This window comes from Andrographis paniculata, unplaced genomic scaffold (assembly GCF_009805555.1).
Source record: "Andrographis paniculata isolate CXL003 unplaced genomic scaffold, ASM980555v1 Contig62END, whole genome shotgun sequence".
NCBI classification, from domain to species: Eukaryota; Viridiplantae; Streptophyta; class Magnoliopsida; order Lamiales; family Acanthaceae; genus Andrographis; species Andrographis paniculata.
In genome coordinates, this window is record NW_026137598.1 from 3,744,941 (window position 1) to 3,769,101 (window position 24,161).

At 30.1% G+C, this 24,161-nt stretch overlaps 3 protein-coding genes across 5 annotated transcripts in view; 1 reads left to right on the forward strand and 2 right to left on the reverse strand.

Annotated features, from left to right (window-relative positions):
- LOC127260939 (inactive glucose-6-phosphate 1-dehydrogenase 4, chloroplastic) overlaps positions 1-3,006 on the reverse strand; it is a 29,340-nt gene extending 26,334 nt beyond the window's left edge. For all 3 annotated transcript variants that reach the window (XM_051289008.1, XM_051289009.1, XM_051289011.1), the window contains exons 1-3: positions 2,796-3,006; positions 1,340-1,607; positions 852-1,060 (exon numbers count right to left, since the gene is read on the reverse strand). In XM_051289008.1, coding sequence (XP_051144965.1) covers positions 852-1,060; positions 1,340-1,607; positions 2,796-2,858 — 540 coding nt within the window. In that variant the 5' untranslated portion in view covers positions 2,859-3,006. The remainder of the gene's footprint in view (positions 1-851; positions 1,061-1,339; positions 1,608-2,795) is intronic.
- A 6,225-nt stretch (positions 3,007-9,231) lies between these two features.
- LOC127260421 (uncharacterized) lies at positions 9,232-12,371 on the reverse strand. The gene is made up of 5 exons (XM_051288155.1): positions 12,355-12,371; positions 11,525-11,657; positions 10,703-11,251; positions 9,728-10,624; positions 9,232-9,522 (listed from the first exon to the last, which is right to left on the reverse strand). Exons 1-5 carry the CDS (start codon positions 12,369-12,371, stop codon positions 9,232-9,234), a joined length of 1,887 nt encoding a protein of 628 aa, XP_051144112.1.
- Positions 12,372-21,215: 8,844 nt separating this feature from the next.
- LOC127261347 (uncharacterized) lies at positions 21,216-23,891 on the forward strand. Its single transcript, XM_051289662.1, has 5 exons — positions 21,216-21,339; positions 21,871-22,201; positions 22,770-22,874; positions 22,968-23,015; positions 23,399-23,891. Exons 2-5 carry the CDS (start codon positions 21,935-21,937, stop codon positions 23,636-23,638), a joined length of 660 nt encoding a protein of 219 aa, XP_051145619.1. The 5' UTR covers positions 21,216-21,339; positions 21,871-21,934; the 3' UTR covers positions 23,639-23,891.
- Positions 23,892-24,161: the final 270 nt, after the last annotated feature.

Consider the following 24,161-nt stretch of genomic DNA (forward strand, 5'->3'; position numbering starts at 1 on the left):
TCCGAGAAAGGTTTCGTCAATCTCCTTGTGGTTCTCATTAGAAAACACTTATTGATACATAACAGGGTTTCCAAGAAAGGTTTTGTCATATAAAAGGCCACTCTAAAATTGTTGGATTTTACTATACTGATTGGGTAGGATCTCCAATTGAAAGGCATTTTATCTCGAGCTATTGTATGTTAGTTTGAGATAATTTGGTATCTTGGAAGATTAAGAACAAAATGTGGTTGCACAGTATCATGCCATAACCTTAGTTATACATGTGAGCTGTTTAAAGCAATTGCTCTGTGAACTCAAGTTTTGTAAGGTGAAAAGGATGAAGTTGACAAGATGTGATATGATAACCACGCGGCACAACACAGTGCCTCAAATCTAGTGTTTTATGAAACAAATAAAGCATATTGAAATCATTGTCACTTCGTCAAGGAGAATGTGTTACTTGAGTGTAGACAATAAGTATGTGTCTTCAAATTATCAACTTGCATATATATTGACAAAATATACTTTCAGGTTCTCGATTTAAGTTTATAAGTAACAAGTTCGGATCATATGACATGCTTCAACTTGAGAGTGAGAGTGTTGTAGTTCCATTTACTTATAGTTAGTTTAGGCATAGGCATTTAAAGCATATATTCTATATCTATTGAGAATATAAAATATCAATTTACATGATATTGAATACAAATTTATACTAAGTTTGAATTTAAATTGACAATACGCCAATGTAATACTAACATAACACTACAGAATATAGATGAGGCATTTGTTTAATAAATGAAGTAAAACAAATAGTGGAAGGTTGACAGCACCCAATGTTGCAATAATGAAAGTGAAAAAATAATAGAGACTACCTCTGGAAGAAAGCCGCTATAGTACAAAGAAAACAATGCTGGAAAGATTTTCAGCCTCGCCAGCTCACCAGTAGCCCCGATAACAACAATGCTGAGAAATTTGTGTGCATCCGGAAAAGATTTCAAAGATGCGCTAGCTCTTTTGGATTTACCAGACTGATTAATTATAGAATTCTTTTCATGCTGAGTGTTGGAAGATGATGAGGTTTCTGTAACAACACACTCAAGTAATAACAGAAGGTCACAGTATGAAACAGAATAACATATATTTCTTCTACTTATACATTTTCTTTAAATCTTTTGGAAAAATTCATGCTCATTCAGTCATCCCTTCGTCATATTTGCAACATATAGATTTGATGGTCTAAGGGAAAACATTAGTGCAAATATTAATATTGAGTGAATAAAGCTTCAAATATGTAAAGTCAGCATACTAAAATATCTTCATCTGTGCATTAGCAATTATAGAAAAATATGAATTTTCTAACCATTTGGTACAACAGAGGCAGAGAAATGTTGGATATCTTGTCTTGGATAATAGGTATCTGAGGGGACAGGTAGCTGATCTTTGTCATCAATTTGCTGCATCTTGAATTCAGTTTTTCGTTCATGTTTTTGTTTTATTTTGGACCCTTGATATTTCAGGTTTCGATGCATCCAAAGCTTCAAACCTCCGAAATTCCTGCAAATCATCGAAGTACTTCCACAAAACAAAGGACAACTGTGTGCAGCTAGAGCTGCAAAATTTTCTGCCACCTGCAAGCCCCAGATTGCATAAAATGAAGGCTTAGCTTAAGCAGTTAAGTTGCCAACTAAAAATTCAGCAGCTTTCTTAGATTACAGTCAAGCACAATTCCTTCCCTTTCATTAAATTTGAACATAGCTAAACAATTCTATAGAATCAGAACTGAATAAACAAAAGAATTCCCTATCCTCCTCGAATACTGTCCAAACTATACAGTGACACACTGCACTGAAGTATAACACGAAGTTAACTGGACCACAGCTTTCCGTGTTTCAGAAATTGACTGCAGCAGCCATGACTAACATCCTGTCAAAACCACCTTCTCAAGTTCATACCCCGTAACAAAAATTTGTGCATCCATACCAGACTGTATTTATTCTCTTTAATATGTGATGACAATAGACATGACGGTTATACATGAGGAAAATTGCAAAAAATATCCCCATGTATAACCCATTATCACTTTTGTCCGGTATTTATTTACATATTTGCAAAAGTCGCACAGCCAAAGGATAGAAATAGCGATTTTTGCAAATATGTGGGATATATTTTTCAATTTTCTTGTTATACATGCATTAATCAGGAAATACTCCATTACCAAGACATTGATTAATGCCAAAAAGGATATCTTTAGGGAAATGAAAAGCTCACAATGTAGAACATTTTTAGCTTAATTGAGTTTTAGACATGTCTGGGTGTACTGCCACACAGATGAAAACAGCAGCACTTAGACATAAATCACAACTGGCACTCATGAACAAATATCTCTATATCACACACTTGATAAAGCAGCTGCTTCCAATGACAGCCACTAGTATTTCCTTATCAACCAAAGCCCTAAGAAATGACTCGAGACAACAATTCCCTTTCGACCCCTTTTTCCCCTTCTTTCTACACTAGCGTCCAATTTTACACAAATTGCATTAATTATTCTCCCAATTGTCCTCTCAATGAGGCACGGTCCTGAACTCTAAAAATAAAAACATCACTAAATCCAAATTCTATTATAGGAATATTAGAAATATTTTCCGATCAAAAAATAGAAATATTCAGTATGCTAACTTTTTATTGCATAATCCTCCCGTTAAACAATAGCATGTTTTTCGGGGTAAGACTGTTATCATAAGAAGAAGAGAACGAAGAAGACCGATCCAGAAAGATTTTACCGACAAAAATTGTCGGAAACCAACAAAACTTACAGGACGACGAGGCGGAGAAGTGAATATGTTTAGATAGACAGCAGGATGATGAACGGACGCCATTTCCGATCAATCAATCGCTTCCTCTGCCGCTTGTCTTCAATGGGATTCGGATTCAATTCATAAACAGGATTTTCGTTAGGGTTTTGTATCACCTAAGGCAGTACTATAACGGTCATGAGTCATGACTATTGCCATACAATGAAGCCGAAGTATGATTTGCTTTTACTTGAGATTTACTTGGATTAATGTAAGAGGTGTGTTTTTCTAATAATTTTTTAATTTAATTTTTGATAAATATTATTAAAAAAATATAATATTTCCCCTTGTTTTCTCTAACTCATATTTGTATAATTTTTTTTTATAAATTTTTTTATTAATATTTTTATAATTTTTATATTTTGATATAATAATTAATATTAAAAAAATAACACGTAAAAAAAAAAATTAAAATCCGACATAAATAGCATTTTTTAAATATAAATTAAAAATATAATTTTTATCTTTATCACTTACATTTGTCTCACTAAAATATAATATATTATTATGTTTGATAATAGTATTATTAATTACAATGATCTATATACCAATGTAGTTTTTATAGCACTAAATATTTAATTTTTTTTTCTTATAGAAACATTGGTTTTTGTCTCCCTCTAGGTTGGACTTATATTAGTGCAATTAACAAAAAGAAATTGTTAGTTATCTTAAAATACATATTATATAATTTTTTATTAATTGTATATTTATTTACAGATATTTAAATAAGTTTTAAAATAATAATTTTTTTTTATAAAACAGTAATAATTAAATAAATAATTAATTAGATAAAACTAATTAGTGAAGATAATAATGAACTATACCTTCACTAATAAAAAGTGAAAAATTGTAAAAAAAAAAAATCTAAATTCAAAAAAATAAATTTAATAAAAATATATTAAAGTAATTTATAAATAAATAAGTAAAAATTTAGTAACAAATATTTCATATTTATAAAAAAAGTAAATTATAAAAATATTATGTATAATAATAGTAACTTTGTTGACAATGAGTGAAAAACTATAAAACAAAATTAAAAAAAAAAAAAGAGAGAGAAAAAATTCAAAATTGCACAAATATTGAAAAAAGTAGGGTTACATGCAAAAAGAATTGTTATTTATTTTAAAATATATTATTATAGAAAATTTTTAATTTTATATTTATTTTTAAATATTTTTATATTTTAGAATAAAATATATAATATAAATCTAAAAAAAAAATATATTACTAAAATATATTCATAGAAGATAAATTATTTAATAAAAGATAAATTTAAAAAACTAAAATGAATACATAGCGATAAATGTTTGCTAATCAAAATTAATAGTTCAATTTTTATTGGATATAAATATTTTTCCAAGTATAAAATTATATACTACAATAGAAATAAAGATAGAAAATTATCTTGAATGTTCAAGACAAACTTAAATTTATAAAAAGAGAAATTATTTATTAAAATATAAAATTAAACAAAGTAGAATGATGAGATAAAATTTTGCAATTATTAGTAATTATTAAATACATGAAATATTAGGTTGATATACATAAATATTGGATAATTCTTTCTACAAATCTTTTTTCAATGCTGAAGATGAAAATAAACCTAAAATTATTAAAAATAAATAAATTATTTAATAAAATATAAATTTTAAAAAAGTAAAACGATTTTTTCTACCAAATTGAATAATTCATCAATAAAAATTCATTAAAAAACTTACTTCGGACTTTTGCTCCCGGTAGAAATCTCCTTTAATAAAAAATTTTTGCTTATACAATAAAAAGAATAAGGTTTAAAAAACTATACAAAAATTCAAAAAATATATTTAATAAAAATGAGTATGAATCAAATAGTAGGAAAGGAAGATGAGGAATAAATAAAATTTTCTGTTAAAAAATACATAAAATTACAGTTTTGCAATACCAAAAAAAAAAAAAAAAAAAAAAACGCCGTGTAAAAAAATTATACAAAAATTCAAAAAAAAACTCTATACTTCCGCTCCCGGTGGTAATTTCCTCCAGTATTAAAATTTTTTTTATATCATTAAAAAAAATGGCTTACTGTAAAAAAAAATATAGAAATATTCAAAAAAAAATTATTCACAAGAAATCAACTTCTGCCCCTGGCGGCAATCTCTTCCAGTACAAAGATTTTGTTTCTACCATAAAAAACATGAGCTTAAAAAATTATACAAAAATTTAAAAAAATATATTTAATAAAAAAGAGTATGAATCGAATCGCAAGTTAGAAGATATAGAACAAATAAAACTTTATGTTAAAAGATAAAAAAAAAAAAAAAAAACTTACAATTGAGATTGATTCTAGTTTAGATCTTGTTTCTGCAATTAAAAAAAAATCATGTAAAAAAATTATACAAAAATTCAAAAAAAATCTAATTAATAAAAATTTTATCTTCTACCATAAAAAACAGGGCTAAAAAATTATAAAAAAATTCAAAAAAAATATAATTAATAAAAATAAATATGAATCAAATAACAGAAAAATATAAAAATTTTGAGAAAGAAGTAAAAATTAGATTAAAAAAAAAGAACAAATATTTAAAAACTTACTTTAAGAAGACGGACTTCTGCTCCCGATGGCGGTAGATAAATTTTGTCTTCTAACACAAAAAAAAAAAAAAAAAAAAACATGACTAAAAAATTATACAAAAATTCAAAAAATATAATTAATAAAAATTTTGTCTTCTATCATAAAAAAACAGGGCTAAAAAATTATACGAAAATTCAAAAAAATATAATTAATAAAAATGAATATGAATCAAATAATAGGAAAATATAAGAATTTAAAAAAATTAAAAATTAAATTAAAAAGAAAAAAGAACAACATCATGTAAAATTTATTGAAAAAAACTTAAATTTATTCAAAAATTTACTTCAAGAAGACGGACTTCTACTCCTGCTCCTGGTGATAATCTTTTCCGGTAGAAAAATTTTATCTTCTACCAAAAACAATAAATAAATAATATGGCTAAAAAATTATACAAAAATAAAATAAATAAATTAATAAAAATAAATATGAATCAAATAATAAGAAAATATAAGAACTTGAAAGTAAAAGTTTATATTGCTTCTGCCATAAATTAAATTTAAAAAAAAAAAGAACATCATGTAAAACTTGCCTGAAGAAATCTTTTCTCTGGTAGCAATCTCTACTAGAAAATGAAGTTTTAGATCTTACTTCACTGTAAAAAAACTACTATTGAAAAACTAATTCACTTAAAAATAAACTTCCAAAATGTATCTTTATTATTATATAAAAAACTGTAAAAAAAAAAAAAAACAAATTAAAAAAAAAATCTCAAAATTTTGAGACTGCAGGATTGCAGAATTTTAAAGAAATATGGGGTCCACCTTGAGCTCTTATATATATATATATAAGACAAGTACACTTATATCATAAAAATAACATTAGATCTTTGTAATTGATGGTATGGTGGTGTGGGATTGATTTGTTAGCTTCGTTTAGTTTTTCTATTTTTTGTAATATTTTTGTCAAGTACTGTCTTATTTTTTATTGAATTTTTGTTGCTAATTTTTTTTAAAAAGAACTTCATTTGGATTTTTTTTTTTTAATTCAAAGTCAAATTTATTCAAGTCTTGAATTTAATTTTTTTTTATATTTCCTCAGTCTTATTTTTTTCTAGCTAAAATAGATTTATGTTTAGTTAAAATAACTGTTTTTATTAGGAATTTAATTGTGTGCTAAATTCTTTTCAAATCTTTAAGAATATTGTGTATAATCAGCATGTATTTTCTCAAAAAAAAAATTATTTTACCTAATCTTATTTGTGTTGCAGGTTAGTTGAATCCAATTTAATTGAACACATTGGTTGTTCACTTTATTTTTCACAAGTGTGTGAAAAATTTAAGATTGATAAAAAGGGTAAACCATGTTACTTTATTTTCCGCTGGGACAGTCACTAGAGTGTGGTCTATTGTTTGTTGTTCTGTTTTTTAATTGTGTTTGAAAAATCATTTATTATGGCTTATTATTTTCTTTTGTGAAAATATTTTAAAATCGTTGGGTGATGTTTAATAATTTGTCTCCATGTGCAGTAAATTAAAAATCTTATGTGTTTGTTATGTGAATTATGTGCTCTATGGTGGTTTCTTTGTATTTTTTTTCTTGTGCGACAGTTATTCTTTCCATTTTTAATGATAAAATCTTTTCTAAAAACTTTATGAAAGCATGGAAACTTTTTTTTCTTAAATTTAATACAATTTAATGGTCAATCAGATTTTACAATATGAAAATAGAAAATGAAATGAATTTTGATAACTCAAAAACTTTTTAGAATTGTAGATGTAAATTATGAGGCTTTTGCAACCGAAGAGAAAATTGTTGAAGTAGATAAAATGACTTACTTGTGTATAATTCTTAGTTTTTCTGATTCGGTAAGGTTAAAACTACAAAAGAGTTATGGATAAATTAGAAAAATTATATGTTGAAACTTCTTTATCATATAAGTTTTATTTACTTGAAAGTTTTTTCAATTTTAAACTTTATTTGCATAAAAGTATTGAGGAAAATTTGGATGTTTTTCAAAAGCTTATTCAAGGCATAAAACTCACTAGTAATACTACTATTGACATCTAGGGTTTGTTCCTTTGGTATTTGTTCGAAAAATTTTGGTTTGGATTTCAATTTTTTTATAGGTTTGAGAAGTTGTGTTTATTTGGGTTAGCATGTTTCATTTTAGTTTTTTAGTTATAATAAATATTAATGTAATAGATAATAATTATGTTAAATTAAAGAAATTGTAATTTTATTAATAACAATATTTTATTTGATAATAAATTATATTTTAATTACAAATATATTATAAAATGTAAAATAAAAAATATTTTCACCGCATCTCCGTCCTTCATTCTCTCTTCTCATTTTTCATCTTTTTTCTTTATCTACTTCTTATTTCGTAAATGTATTTACTTCTTCTTCTCTAATGGTGTTTACAACAACATCCGTCTGATCTATTTTCTCCTCCTCCTCATTTTTTTTTTATTTTTTTCTTCTTCTTATCTAAATTTGTCTATTTTTCTCCTCTTTCTTCTTCCTTCGTTCCTCTTTCTTCTTCCTTCGTATTCATGTCTTTCATCATCTTCTTCTTCATTCTTCTCTAAATTTTTTTACAGTAATCGTTCACTATTTTTTTTTCTTGTTTTTGTCTTTCTTTTTTCCGGTCTTTCTTCTTGCATCCTTTTCTTTCTTTCTAGAATTTATTTACACAACCGTCCATTATTGTTTTCCTATTTGTCTTCATTGATGTCACAACCTATTCTGCAAAAAGAAAATGCTAGCAACAGACATTGTCGGGTGTATAGGAATTTTGCAGGAATTTTTCACCCAACAGTGTTTCCACAGTGAAGTTTCGGAAACCATTGCCAAAGACACACGCCAATATAATCCAATTGTTTTACTAAATATCATCCATAACAATTATTATGTTGTTAAATATGAAATTACGTATAAACGAGATAATATAACATTGAATGCTGTTGTGAATAGTCTAAAAAGTAAAAAATTAAACTTAGCTATTAATAAATCTTATAAGTCTTCGGATGAAGTTATGTATACTAGGGTAGATCACCTCATAAAAAAAGTTGTGCAAATCAAAGTAACAATAGTAATCCTCAAAATGATAAAAATAAGAAGAAAAAACAACGAAAGATCTAGATTTAAGTCTAGAAATCAAAATATGAGATGTTTTGCATGTGGTGAAAAATGTCATTATATAAAACAATGTAAAAGGACGCCAATTGCAAGTGATAACAATAGTGGAGGCCGGTCCCAAGAATATATAAGTCATTATCTCAAGAAATCAATTTTATTTTATTTTTTTTTTTATGATGTTTATATGATAAAATCTGAATGTTCTTATGTGAACATTATTTGCAAAAATGATTGGTTAATTAAGTCGGAATGCACTTATCATATGACACCCCTAAAAGATATTTTTTCAAATTATAAAATATTGAATAACAACACTATTTCTATGGAAAAATAATAGGATTTGCAAAGTTGAGAGCATAAGAATCATTAGATTGAAATTCGGTTCGGATTTTGTGTTAACTTTGAACAATTTGAGACATGTGCATGATTTGTATAATAATTTGCTCTCTTGTAGTGTGTTAGAAGATATAAGACTTGAGACAAAATAGGGTAATGGTGTAATGGAAGTTTTTAAAGGTTCTATGGTTGTGTTTAAAGTTGAAAGGAAAAAAAACTTATATGTTACCAGTGGCGGATCTAGAATTTTGAATTCGGTGGGTCGATAATTAATATAATTAATTTAAATTTAAAATAATAAATTTCATCAAAAGAAATTTATATTAAAAAGTATGAAATTTCAAATTAACAATCACTAATACATCAAAATAGCTACAACTGTTCACGACGAGATCTCATATTTTGGTATCGATTGACAATATCATTGATACTAACTTTCGTAAACACACCTCTTTCTAGAAAAGTAACTAAACAATCATTCAATAATTGATCTCCCATGCTATTCCGTAATTTGTTCTTGATGGTAGTCATCGCTGAAAAGGATCTTTCCACGGTTGCAGTTGCTACAGGAAGAAGCAATACTAATTTCAATAGCAAGTAGACCCTTGAATGTGTTTCATTCTTCTTTGTTTCAACAAGTTTCATAGAAAGTTCATTTAGATCCTTCAAATCCCAAAATCTCTCATCACATCGAATATCAGTAATGAAATTACCCAATGAATATTCAAAAACCATCAATTCTGCTTCTGAAAATTCTGTAGGATAAAATTCTGCAAGCCGTCGCAAACTTTTTTTTTTTTTTATCAAAAGCAGAAAACCGATTAGAATGAAGAAAGCAAGACATACACATAAATAATTCTTTGTTTACCTTATTGAATCGATTTTCAAGTTCTTGCAATTGTAGATCAATTACACTCAAGAATACTTCAACTCGAAAATGATGAAGATTTGTCATTTGTGGAGACTTATTTCCACGATAACACCTCCTCCCCATAATAACATATTTTCCCTTCATATCAAGAATCTCCACTTCATGCTTAACCATAAATGATGCAACTTTTTCCATGAAATCGTCCCATCCATTCTCTCTCAAATCTTGAAGATTTTTCTTAGTTACATCAACCATGGACATTGCATTTACAATGTCTTGTTCTTTTTCCTGCAAGGCCAAATTTAGTTTATTTGTAATTCCAAATATTGACAACATCAAGTGTGCTACGAAACTGAAATCAAACGACAACATTAAGTGTGTAAGTGACTCAGCTTTATTCTTGTCTTTCATATCAGAAACTTCTCCAATGGCATCAAGTGATTCAAGAATCGAAGGAAATAAATGAATCACATTTAAAATTGTTTTGAAATGTGATCCCCAACGAGTATCTCCAGGCCTACTTAATCCAAGCTCTTGATTTAAACCTGTTCCAGATTCGATTTCCCCCAAAGACAATGCTTGCACGACAATTTCAGCTTGTTTTTCTCGAAGAATTTCTTTTCTTTTGGGTGAACCTCCAACAAAATTCAACAAAGGTACAAGAACATCATTAAATAACCAACTAAGATCTCTATTCTTTTGAGCAACAGCAGCAAGAGTAAATTGAAGTTGATGAGCAAAACAATAGACATAATAAACACTTGAAGATTCTTTCAAAATTAAAGTCTGCAAACCATTAATTGACCCTCGCATGTTACTAGCACCATCATATCCTTGGCCTCGAACACTAGATAGACTTAAAGAGTGTTCCATTAGCAGTGACTCTATTGCATCCTTTAGAGTAAAAAAAGTAGTATTACCGACATGCACAATACCAAGAAATCTCTCCTTTACTTATTCTCTTTTATCAACATATCGCAAGCAAAGAGCCATTTGCTCCTTATTAGCAATGTCTGCAGACTCATCAACAAGAATCGAAAAGAAACCACCGTCAAGTTCCTCAATAATCGCTTTAGTTGTCTCTTTTGCACAAGCATTAATTATATCCTTTTGAATTGAAGGACCAATCAATTGACAATTTCCAGGAGCATTTTTCAAAACCACTTTCTGGTAATCAGAATTATGCACAGAAAGTAGATGCAAAAGTTCTAAAAAATTACCTTTATTCAATGATCTTTCACTCTCATCATGACCACGAAAAGCCAATCCTTGAAGCAAATGCCATTTCAAGCATTCAATTGAAGCTTCTAACCGCAAACGATAAGCACTCGCTGATTGTTCAGATTGCTTAGACAAAACAGATACAACCGAAGATTTTTGGTTCTTGAAATCATATAATCTTCCCAATGCTTGATTGTGAGCACTCTTAATTCCACACACATGCTTAGAAAATGCTTCACTTCTATTCCAAGTTCTAAAACCCGTACCAACAAAAGCATCTCCACCAGTTGAGTTATCATCCTTGAATAAGTAACACACAAAACAAAAGGTTGCATCCTTTTCAACACTATACTCAAGCCAAGATTTGTATTTCTCAAACCATCTAAGGAGAAAGCGACGGTTGTTGCCCGAAAATACAGTTTGAGGAAACAAGTGATTTTTAGGTTGACAAGGTTATCTTTGAATATATGCTCTTCTAATCATATCTCTATCATCCGGATGAAAATCAACAATTTTTCTTCTTTTTCTCGGATCATGTGGAAGATCATAAACATCACATTGATTCAATCTTACTTGATGCCTCGGATTTGAATTAACTTTGATGCATTGTTCATCTTGATTTTGAATGTGTTCATGCTTATCAGATGAAAAATCATTTAAAGGAGAAGATGTTGGAGAACTTACTTCAAATGGCTCTTCTGTGTCTCTGTTTTGGTGAACTTTTTTACAAAAAAAAGTTGAAATTTGACTTTGATTGATCCTCTTCATTTCGAAACTCTAAAATTCGAATTAATAAAATAAAAAAATAAATCAGCAAACAACATCACAATAATATCACAAACACAAAGGCATAAAATTATTGATAATATAATACAAATTGTATTGAATGATAAATTCTAAAAAAATCCACAAACTATAATAAACTCTAAAAAAATATGATACAAAAAATTCAATATACCATAAAAAAAAAACCCTAATAGACAACGGACATCAACCAAATTACCTCCAATTCATTCTAAAATAATAAATAAAATTAATTACCTGTCGAAGGTATTGGTGTAAATTATAATGCAAAGAAGATTTTTCAAAAACAAAATAGGGGAAGAGCCGAAGAGCAGATAAAATTAAATCTGCGTTTGTGAAATTGGGCGAATCCTGACGGTAGAATAAAAGAGGAAGAAGATGAAAAATAAATATAAAAATAATAAATTAAATTAGGATAAATATGTAATTTTAGTGATAATTGAGTATTATTTTTATTTTTATTTTGATAGATAGGTAGAAACAACGCCATTGATTTTTAATATAAACATAAAATTAATAAATTAATTTAATACTATAATTGTAATTTTATTAATAATTAGAATTATTTTTAATTTTTTTTGGTGGGTCAATTGACCCACCTTGCCTCATACTCCATCCGCCACTGTATGTTACTAAGGTGGAGTAAGTTATATATGTTGAAAATGCTTCTAATTCCGTATGTGATGACAAAACAATCTTATGGCATAAAAGACTAGGTCAGTAGCAAAAGTTTAGAAATCTTAAGAAAAAATTGTTGTTTTGGTAAAGATAATGTGTCATCTATACCTTTCTGTAATGATTGTGTGTTTAATAAACAACATAGAGTTCAATTTCAAAACACCTCATCCCTTAATGTGCCTAAATCTTCTAAATTTTTTGAATATGTTCATGCCGATGTGTGGGGTCCTTTTAGTGAACCCTCCCAGGGTGAAAATAAAATATTTTGTCCATAATTAATTATTTTTCAAGAAAAGTATGGGTTTTTATTATGAAAAAAAAAATGGATGTGTTAAATGTTTTTAAAAATAAAAAAGTTTTCATAGAAAAAAAAACCGGGCATAAAATAAAATACTTAAGAACTTGTAATTTGTAACACCCCCAGTTGGCTCATACTGGAAATGCTACCGCCACACTGCATCATGAGGTCGTCACCTCCTACTTCGGGCCCCACAACACAGTGTTAAGGCTAAAATTAATTATATAAGCATTTTATTATTCCCAAAAAAACAAGTTTATAAATATTTACAAAAACATACTCCCAAAACGGGAGGTTTTTCTAGTTAGAATTTACATATAATACATCAGATGCAGTTCACTCATTCAGCCCGTCTTTCTATCTCCCGAGACGTCCCCTGTCCCGGAGGTGCCATGCGTACCTGAATCAAATATTTTTCTTAAAAGCAGTCTAGAATTAAATCCATTTTAAGAACTAACATAAAATATGCCATGTCATGCTCGAAAATAGAGTTTAATTTCCGTCATTTGCAAAATAAATGCCATGCCATGCCCATACTGAAATAATGTAACAATAATGTCAAAATCGACAACTCATGCACATATACCCATATACATATGTCAAAGTGAGCAGCCGGAATAACCTCGGCTCCATAATAACGGCTCACTAGACTATCATCAATAAATAGCCGGAAAATCCTCGGCTCAAGGAAGGACCTGGTAAACCCATAATAATATAACGGTCACCCGGTCACTCCCATATACCCACCATACGACTCCCGCAATCAATACATGGATAGTCGAACGTTGTCGCCATTAACCACAAGACACCCCATAGTCTGTGATAGCGAAGATAGGACCCTCCTGCCTAGCCCTACCCCGTGTAACGTAGTAGAATCCGTGCAACCTGGAATCACCCGAAGGAAACCCGGAAACTCTACTCCTCCTCGCACGCCCTAACGGGATCGCGTTTGGAGTTTGGCATCTGATCCTAAACTACCGGTAGACCTCACTAGTAGCTACTCCAATGAGTGGAACAACACCGAACCCGAATGATTAGACCAAATACGTCTCAACTGCAATGGGTCTAATCCCTGAATGACCGTGCGACTAAGTCACCCAGTTGTCCGACTACTATCGTCCACTATCGCCAAAGTGTTACGGTACATCGGGGTCGAATATCCTAACCCCAGATGATGCCCTCGCCTAGCACTACCGCACACGGCGACTAAACGATAGATCCATAAAACATATCCGATAAATCGTGCAATGTGTGCAGCATGTCAATAAGTGAATTTAATGAAAAGGGCTGGTGAGACGGCCCACCTATCCTCCTTTTTATAAATTCACCAACACGATCAAATACGTATATCAAATATCGTAAAACGAAGTTTCACACATGCATATACACACGCATATATACATATATAGATGCACTGACCAAATGATTCCACATAATATCATATCAATATCAGAATCAGAATCACATGCAACATAAATACCTAATTTCTTAAAATTAGATTTAATTCCCTACTGCTTACCTCCTACCGATACTTTCTGGATTTTATAACTTCACCCAAATCTCCTCCAACGTACACCTGTCCCATTATTTACTCAAATCAGATGAGCTTTATGCTTATTCTCAGGAGCTACCTGCTTATTCAAAAGCTAATTTCTATAATTAACTCGTCGGGCTCCAAACTTTTATATTTAGTAGAATATGATATTCTAGCTATAAAATCCTTCTACCTCATAATATTTATATTGCCCGATTATTAAATAAAAATACGCAAAGGTATGAACAAGCAGGCAGGTGCGATATACTGCCCTTTTTTTTTCGACTTGGATTGGTACGAAATTCTCAAAATATAATGTCGGCGCTACGAATAGGCTATTAGCTAAAGAAATTCATCGATTAAATAGCTAAATAGCCAATTTTGAATTTTTGAAGAATTTCTAATTTAATACTCCAATATCAAAATTCGTATTAAAATTTATAATCGGACTCTACGAATAGCAAGGAATACCATACCCAAGTCGGAATTGGAATCGGACGGCTAAATCTTTTTCTTTCTTTCTCCTTCTTCTTCCTCCCTTCACGTTTCTTCCTCTGCCTTCCTTCGCTTCGCAGGTAAGTTTGCTTGTTTTATATATATAATTATATTATTATTATATATATATATATTATATACATTATATTACATTATATTATATTATATTATATTATTATTATTAGCGTTATTATTATTATTATTATTATAAATATTATCTTCATCATCATTACTTTTATTATTATATTATTATTATATATTTTATATTTATATTTATCGATATTTATCCATTTAACAGTCTATTTAATTATAACTAATATACAAAATTGGAATATAATTTATCCCAAAATATTAATTTCTTGATTCCATTACTATTGTCAAATATTTATTTGCTATAATAATATTATTTTATACATTCCGAAATCGGGGCATTACATAATTGACTAAAATTTTGTAACCAATGGATGAATTATGTGTGTTTAATCTAACATAACTAGACATAAAACTGTCCTTTATTCATCCTACAAAATAGGGTGACTGAAAGGGTGAATTGAACTCTCCTTTAGAGAGTGAGAAGCAGGTTAGCCTTATCGGATTTATCCAAAAAGTTTTGGGGAGAATCTGTTACTACAACACACATAATAAATAGATTCCCTTCTAGAGCCTTAGAAGACAAATTTCCAAAAATTGTTTGGCTAGACAAACCTGTTGATTTATCACATTTAATGGTTTTTTGTCGTGTTACATTCACTTTTATAAAATCTGATAAACTTGAACATAGAGCTCAAAAATGTATCTAAGGTGTAAAAAATTACATATTATGGTGTTAAAATTATCCAGGTTTTAATGTTGTAATTAGTTGTGATGTGACTTTTAATAAACATGATATGTCATGTTTAAATAAAACCACTACGGATTTTGAAAATAACCCAAATAAGATGGAGTCCAATAAAAATTTTGAACCAAGTTGTTCAAATCTGTGTGAATCTAGTGCTAGTTTATGTATTAATGAAAGACCAAGAAGAAATATTAAACTCCGTCTAGATTTGATGATTATAACTTAATGTCATATGCATTTAGTTTGTTTGATTCTCTTGTGACAATGAATATAAAACCTTTTGTGAACTTGGATGGGAACATAAAAGTGAATGGTTTCAAACAATGCAAGATGAAATAAATTTTTTGAAAGTGAATAAAACTTGAGAATTAGTTCCAAAGCCCGGACATTTTTCTATCATTGATTGCAAGTGGTTGTTTAAGGTTCAAAATTAGGATGAACAAAATGTTAGGTTCAAAGCAATAGTAGTAGCAAAAAGTTTTACACAAAAAGAAGACATTTATTATAATGAAATATTTTCTCTTGTAAAATTTTTTACTATTTGTGTTATGCTTGCTTTAGTAACTCATTTTGATTGAAAACTTAAACAACTTGATGTGAAAAAAAATATATTTTTACATAATGATTTGGATGAACATATCTATATGAAACAACCCGAGGGCTTTGTAGATAAAACGGGCCTGATTTTGTGTGTTTTCTTAAAAAAATTCTTTATGGTTTGAAACAATCTCCGAGGCAATGGAATGTAAAGTTTGATGAGTGCATAAAACTTTATATTTTAAAAGAAATGAATATGATCATTGCTTGTATTTTAAGTGTATTGGGAGCATACATGTATTTATTTCGATCTATTTTGATGATATATTGTTGATTAATCCAAATTTGAAAATTATAGATCAAATTAACAAGTATTTAAATGATCATTTTGATATGAAATTTCTTGATGCACAAGTAAATTTAAGAATACATATTAAAAAATTTAGACAAAACAAAATTCTATTTTTAGGTCAGCTTTTCTATATTGATAAAATTCTGAAAAAGTTTAATATGTTCAATTATAAAGTTGTTAATGTGTCACATACTTCTCACTTTTGTTTGAGTAAAAATAAATCGATTGTGATATTGCATACATGAAGAATGTATTATATTTGAATGTAATAGATTTTTTTATGTATCTCATAGTTAGTACTAAGTCTGATATTACATATTAGTTGTTTGAGTAGATATATGTGTAATCCGGGGCTGGAATATTATATTGTTTTAAAATGGTTGTTGCATTATTTGTGGGTCAAATAATTTGGGATTAGTATATAAACAATGTGATAAAAGTGTTATTTTAAAAGACTATATAGATTTTAACTATGCTAGTGATAGAGATAGTAGAAAGTTTACTATTTCTTATATGTTTACATTGTGTGGTTCTTGTGGGTTGGAAGTCACAGTTGCAACATATAGTCGCACTATAAATATATTGTTGTTACAGAAGCAATTAAAGAAGACTTATGGTTTAAAGGTTTACTGACAGAAATTTGGATTTGAAATGTGAGGTACAAGTTTTTTTAGATAGTCAAACAGGTATTCAGTTGTGCAAAAATTCAATTTTTCACGATAGAACCAAACATATTGATGTTAGATTATATTTCATTTGTGATATTGTTGCTAAAGGTCTTATAAAACTTGAAAAAAAATTCATTCAAAATTCAATCCGGCTTATATGGGCATTAAGCCTTTACCTATTTCGAAATTTGAATCATGTTTAAATATCTTTAATTTTGATACTTTTGATTAGTTTGTCAATGTAGTTGCATACAAGTGTGGTTGAGTATAGTTGTGGTTGTGAGTTGTGTCCTTATGCGTTAATCTCAACCAAAATTGTGGAGAGATGTTGAGTTTTTGGTGACCCGCAACCTACACCCGGTGTGCATACCCGACCTAGTGACCTAATTTACTCTAGACGCGATCTGATCTATTCATTCTAGGATTGTAATCCTATATGTCCATTCATTCATATATATATATATATATGTCCATTCATTAATATATATATGATAATATGTGTATTTGTATGTGTTGCCCTTTATTCTAAGATATGCGCAACTACTACCAATTTGTATTTTTTCTCTTTGAATCACGTTTTTCTTCTCTTTTTGTTGTGTGTTCAACGTTGAGATTTCTAGTGGGTTTATGAGTTTTCAAGAGGCGATTCTCATATGGGATATTTGAGGAGTGATTTGTGAGTTTTCTACAGTGTGATTTATCTATTTCGAGTTGTTTCACTTTGAGGGATTAAGATTCAATTTTTTGAGTGGGAGATAGGTGTCGTTGGGGGGTGCCGTTAAACGGCGCCGGAGTTCAATCGTCTTTGTTCTTGCCTTCTTTTGTTAATAAGAGTTGACATTATAGATCCGAGCCACACGTCGATGTTCTTTGTTAGTGTTTGTTTATTGTTATTGTGATTCGATTTTCTATTAAATAAAATTTTTATTTAATTTATTTTTCAAGTATTTTTTATCGTCAATTTCGATCCAAAACTTACATACATAAAAACTGAAATCAAAATTAACAAATCCAATAAAAATATTAAAAACATTTTTAAACATAAAATCATTTTTATTTGATTAAAGCAAAATAAAAAAGGGAAAACAAATAATATTTTCTTTATTCAATTAAAAAAACATATTTTACTATTTTTGTCAATCAAATACAAAGTACACATTTTTTGAAAGGGTCATGCTAAATGGTCAAAATCTGTATAAAGTAGAACTCATAAAACTAATAATTAATATTAGAAAATCACTTTTATACCCTTGATAACTTTGATTTGATTTTTAATAAAATTAAATATGCATCAATTCTTTTTATGCATATGAATTTTAATTTTATTGATATTATAAAAAAATTTAAATTTGTGTGTTAATAAATATATTAACAATTACTGATATGTTTTTTTTTATTATTGAAATTAAAATGCATATAGATATTTGTTTGTTTAGTATTTTGTTTGATTTTGTTTTGTGTGTGAAGTATAAACAATTATGTCAGTAATATAAAAAAAATATAAAAAAATAATATATATATTGAGAATAATATATGAAAAAAATATTGGCAAATAAATCCCTAAATTTTATTTAGTTTTGACAATGAATACTAAAATAATTTTAAATGATTTTAATTAAGAAATCATCTTATTTAATTCTATCCACATATATATAAACATTTTGTGTGTTTGTTGCTATGCATTTCCATATATGTTTGGCCGTATTACGAAACAGTTATGTTACTAATGAGCACGTACTTGACAATACAAATTTGTTGTAATAATTTTAAATGATTTTATTAAATCATCTTATTTAATTTTATCCACACATCTATTGATGTTAAGTTCTATTTCATTTGTGATAATATTGTCGCTAACGACCTTATAAAACTTAAAATTCATTCAAAATTCAATTCGGTTGATATGAACATTAAGCCTTCTCCTATTTCAAAATCCGAGTATGTTTTTTATTGATTTGTGAAGATAGTTGCTTACAATTGTGATTGAGTATGTAGTTGTGATGATAGTTGTGTCATTCTGCGTGAATCTTGACAAAAGAAGTGGTGGTGGAGAGATGTTGAGTTTTGGGCGACCCGCAACCCACACACGGTGCATACCCGACCTGGTGACCCAATTTATCCTAGATGCGATCAGATATGTTCATTTTAAAGTTGTAATCCTATATGTCCATTTATTTATATATATATATATGATATATATATGTGTGTGCCTGCTCTTCATTCTGAGATATGCGCAGTCACTACCAGATCTTATTTTCTCTCTTTAATCACGTTTTCTCTTCTCCATTTGCTATATGTTCAACATTGAGATTTCCAATGGATTTATGAGTTTTCGAGAGACAATTCTCCTGTGGGATATTTGGGGAATGATTAATGAGCTCTCTGTGATGTGATTTTCTCTATTTTGAATTGTTTTACTTCAAGATATTAGAGTTCAATTTTTTGAGAAGGAGATAAGTGTCGTTGAGGGTGCCGTTAGATGGCTCCAGAGTTCAATCATCCATGTTCTTGCCTTATTTTGTTAATAAGGGTTGGCATTATAGATTTGAGCCACACGTCGATGTTCTTTGTTAGTATTTGTTTATATTGTGTTATTCTTTGATTTTCTATTAAATAGAATTTTTGTTTAGTTTACTTTTCAAGTGTTTTTCATCGTGGATTTCGATTCTGTTACGCACAAAAAATAATAATAATAGTAAGTGGCAGTAGGATTCTGGGTAGGGTCTGACTGAAAGCCAAAAGGTCTGGAGGTCGGGCAGAATAAAGGTCGGGAAAAGGAAGAAAGGTCGGGCGGAGTCTAAAAAAAAGGGTGTACCCAAGTCGGGTAAACCGTAGATCGGATGGAAGGCGAAGTCGGGCAGACGCGGAGGTCTGTCAAGAGGAAGGTCGGGCAGACGCGGAGGTCTGTCAAGAGGAAGGTCGGGCAAGGAAGAGGTACGGACAGACGCGGAGGTCTTCGGTCAAAGACGGAGGGCGGCTGATGCGGAGGTCGGCCAAGTGTCAAAAACGGAGGGCGGCTGATGCGGAGGTCGGCCAAGTGTCAAAGACGGAGGGCGGCTGATGCGGAGGTCGGCCAAGGGAGGTCGGGCGAAGAAGCAGGTCGGGCGAAGGACGAAGTCGGGCAAAAGAAAGTTGGCAGTGGACAGGCAGGTCGGGTAAGAGGCAGGTCTGAGTTCTGTGACTGGTGGGAACGGTTGAAGGAAGTTGTAATACGTGTCAATAGAGGAGAAATTGGTGGTCGGTTGACAGCGGTTGCTGTAACCGACCAGACGGCGGTTCAAACCGTTTTCTCTGAAAGGCTATTTAAAGGATTCAAATCCGTCAGAAAAGGTATCTTCAATCAACTTCAACAAAGCAAAGTCAGATTTGGGGATCACCACTTTAAATTTCAGTCTTTTATTTTCCAGTTTATTTTCTGTACCGTACCGTGTTTAGAGATTCCTAATCTCAGGCACTAATTAATCAAGTTTAAGGATATTTTCTATATCTTTGAATTTTACTTTATTTTTGTTGAAAAATTACATCAACAGATTCAAAAACTTATATAAACAAAATCTGAAATCAAAATCAAACAATTCAATTATAAATATTAGAAACAATTTTAAACATAAAATTATTTTTATTTGGTTAAAGCAAAATAAAAAAGAAAAAACAATATTTTCTTTATCCAATTAAAAAATATATTTTACCATTTTTGTCAATAATCAAATAAGTATACATTTATTTAAAATGTCATGCGAAATAGTCAGAATCTGTCAGGTGCAGAATACATAAAATTAATAATTAATATTAGAAAATTAGTTTTATACCCTTAATAAATTTTGAATTGATTTTTAATAAAATTAAATATGCATTAATTCTTTCTATGTATTTGAATTTAAATTTTATTGATATTATAAAAAAATTAATTTGTATGTTAATAAATATGCTAACAATTAATGGTGTGTTAGTTATTGAAATTAAAATGTAAAATAAATTAAATTAAATAAATTTACGAGAAAAGATATAAAATACGGATATAATAATAACAATAATAGTGATGATGATGAGGGTCTCAATCAGTTGTATGAGTTGTTTTTCGTTAATCTAAATTATTAATATAAATAGAGGGAATAGTGCTGATAAGGCAGTGGTTGAGCCATTTTACCTACTTCTTGCTTTCTTTCTCCGTTTGGGTTTCTCAGGTGAGCCATCTCGACTACCCGCACCCTTCTACACGCTCAATCCCCATTGCTACTCAATTTTGTTAATCGTTTCTGCTTTTTCGATTTCCTCATCACTGGATTTTTGTTTGTTGATTATTCTGTGTGGAGTTTTACTTTGAGTTTGTTTAATCTTGAATTTTGGGGTTTGGATTGGTTGGTCTGGTCAATTCATAATCGGAGGGTTTAGAATCGAACTGACAAGGATTTTGGGGGCTTTAATTCGTACCGGATGTGATTGTTGGCGGAAGTAGGGTTTTTCTTCGCTGATCATGCTATGCGCCTTTTCATCTTCAGAACCCGTTTCTGTTTTTTTTTCTTTCTTTCCCTTATCCTTTACTGATATTTGTTTGTGCAAATCATCCATTGGAGATGATAAAGTATAGTTGTGGATGTATGCCTCTGCTGATTGTGTGATGGTTTCATATTCCGTTCTTCTTTCTTTTGTGAAAATGATAAAATGGAACATTGCTGGTTCATCTCTTTCTAACCATTGGTTTGTTGTTTTTGCAGTTTAGGTTTCAGAGTATTTTAATTATTTCATACTCTGGAAGTTAGTGTTGAATAGAGTAGATAAATGGGATCGGAAGGGCCATCGCCTGCAGTTACTATTCATGTAACTGGATTCAAGAAATTTCATGGAGTTGCTGAGAATCCTACAGAGATAATTGTCAATAATCTCCAAGAGTATATGAACAAAAGGGGTCTACCCAAAGGGCTGATCCTTGGTAGTTGCACGGTTCTTGAAACTGCAGGTCAGGGAGCTATTGTTTCCTTATACCACACTCTGCAGTCTTCCATGATCAAAGACAGTGCTGCTTCGAATTCTGGAGCTGTTATCTGGGTCAGTCCTTCCCTTGGAAGCTCTTAATTCTCACTTCAAAATGTTTTCCTTGAATTGATGGGATTGTTTTGATTCTCTCTCTTGCTTGGGTTTGACTGTCCATGGTTTTAGTAGTAATGTTATTCTTGCTTGTGGCCTCAGGAGCGACAGTGTCGGGTTTGGGATTGACACTTGACTTTGGTTGTCTGTGTAGAAGTGTTTAATTTCATTATTAATAAGAATTGTGGAAAAACGGATAGTGCTTGTGGTGGTTCTGCAAATTTGTTATCGAAATGATTTAGTCAGAGCATTGAACATGGATTAAACAACTAAGTGAACTACTATTGGACGAGGAATCTTTTTGTTAGATATATATATGCATAATGGCATGATCAAGTTAGAATCTAGCCATCGCAGTATAGAAGTAGTTTGATTTTTCAATTTCAAACAGATTGCCAAAGTTATGAGGTTTTACTTATTTTGTTTCTGAAATTTGATTCTCCTAACACACTCACTGCTTTGTAATAATTATCCTCACTTACTGTTGCTGGCTTATGTTTTCCTTCTGTTACCGATGGATTCTTTTCAGGTGCATTTCGGGGTCAACAGTGGAGCAACGAGATTTGCCTTAGAGCGACAGGCTATCAATGAGGCTACATTCCGCTGTCCTGATGAAATGGGGTGGAAGCCACAGGTTAGAGTGATCATGATGGTTCCTCGAAATCTTATTTCCAGTTGTGAGTTTTGAAGAGTTTGATATACTGCCGTTTGATTCTGTTTGTTGCAGAAAGTTTCCATCGTTCCAGCAGATGGTGGGTGTTCTAGATTGAGGGAGGTACGACTTTAATTTATGTATCTATCACTTTTGTTTAGTGTTCATCTCTCTTACAAACTTCACTTGAGTTAAAAAAAGGCTTTCTTTCTTCTTAATGAGCTCTCAAATGCATTAGCACTAAAAGAATGTCGGCTAATTAAGTAGGCATATGGTTAATGGCTGTGAAAATCTGAAATGGATATGATAGTTGTAGCATTTGCTTGGATTGATGATATCAAAGTACAAAGTAAATAAAAGGAATGATTTCGAACCCAAAACCCTTCAACATGAAAGCTTGTTGAAATTAACTAAGAATCTTAATACTTATGTATTGCGCTTGCTTGAAATTATCTATGAATCTTAATCCTTTCGTATTGCGCTTGCTTGAAATTTGATGCGTGCAGACTGTCCTTCCCATCGAGGATATTACCAAGTCACTGGCTAAAATGGGCTATGAAGTGATGACCTCAGACGATGCTGGTCGTTTTGTTTGCAACTATGTGTACTACCACTCGCTGCGCTTTGCAGAGCTAAACGGAATGAAATCGCTATTTGTACACGTTCCCCTGTTCTTGACTATAGACGAGGACACACAGATGCAGTTTGCGGCTTCCCTATTGGAGGTACTCGCCTCTTTACATTAGTTGTGGAATGAAATGTCGTTTCCTCCTGAAAAATGTTTATTTCAGATAACTGTGTTTATGTCTGGTTTGGGTCGGGTCTGGTCGGGTCAATGTATGCTGTGCTGTGCTGTTGAATGGGCCGACGATGATGATGATAATTATTACTGCTGCGTTGCGTTGCTTTGCTGCAGAGCCTTTCCAAACATATATAACTTGTGATTTGGATTGTGTATGAATGATAATAATATGATGTTTGCAAGATTTAATTGATCTACTTCCTATTCTTTTCCAAGAGAAGATGCTCCTTTGCTTTTTTTTTTTTTTTTATTATTATTATTATTATTATTATTTTTTATAACGTGATCTACTTCCTATTCTTTTCCAAGAGAAGATGCTCCTTTGCTTTTTTTTTTTTTTTTTTATTATTATTATTATTATTATTATTTTTTATAACGTGAGAATTTCGCTCGTGATAGTTTTGATAAGTTAAGTGACCCTTTTTATTTAAGGGACACTTTTTATTTATTTATTTATTTTTTGATAC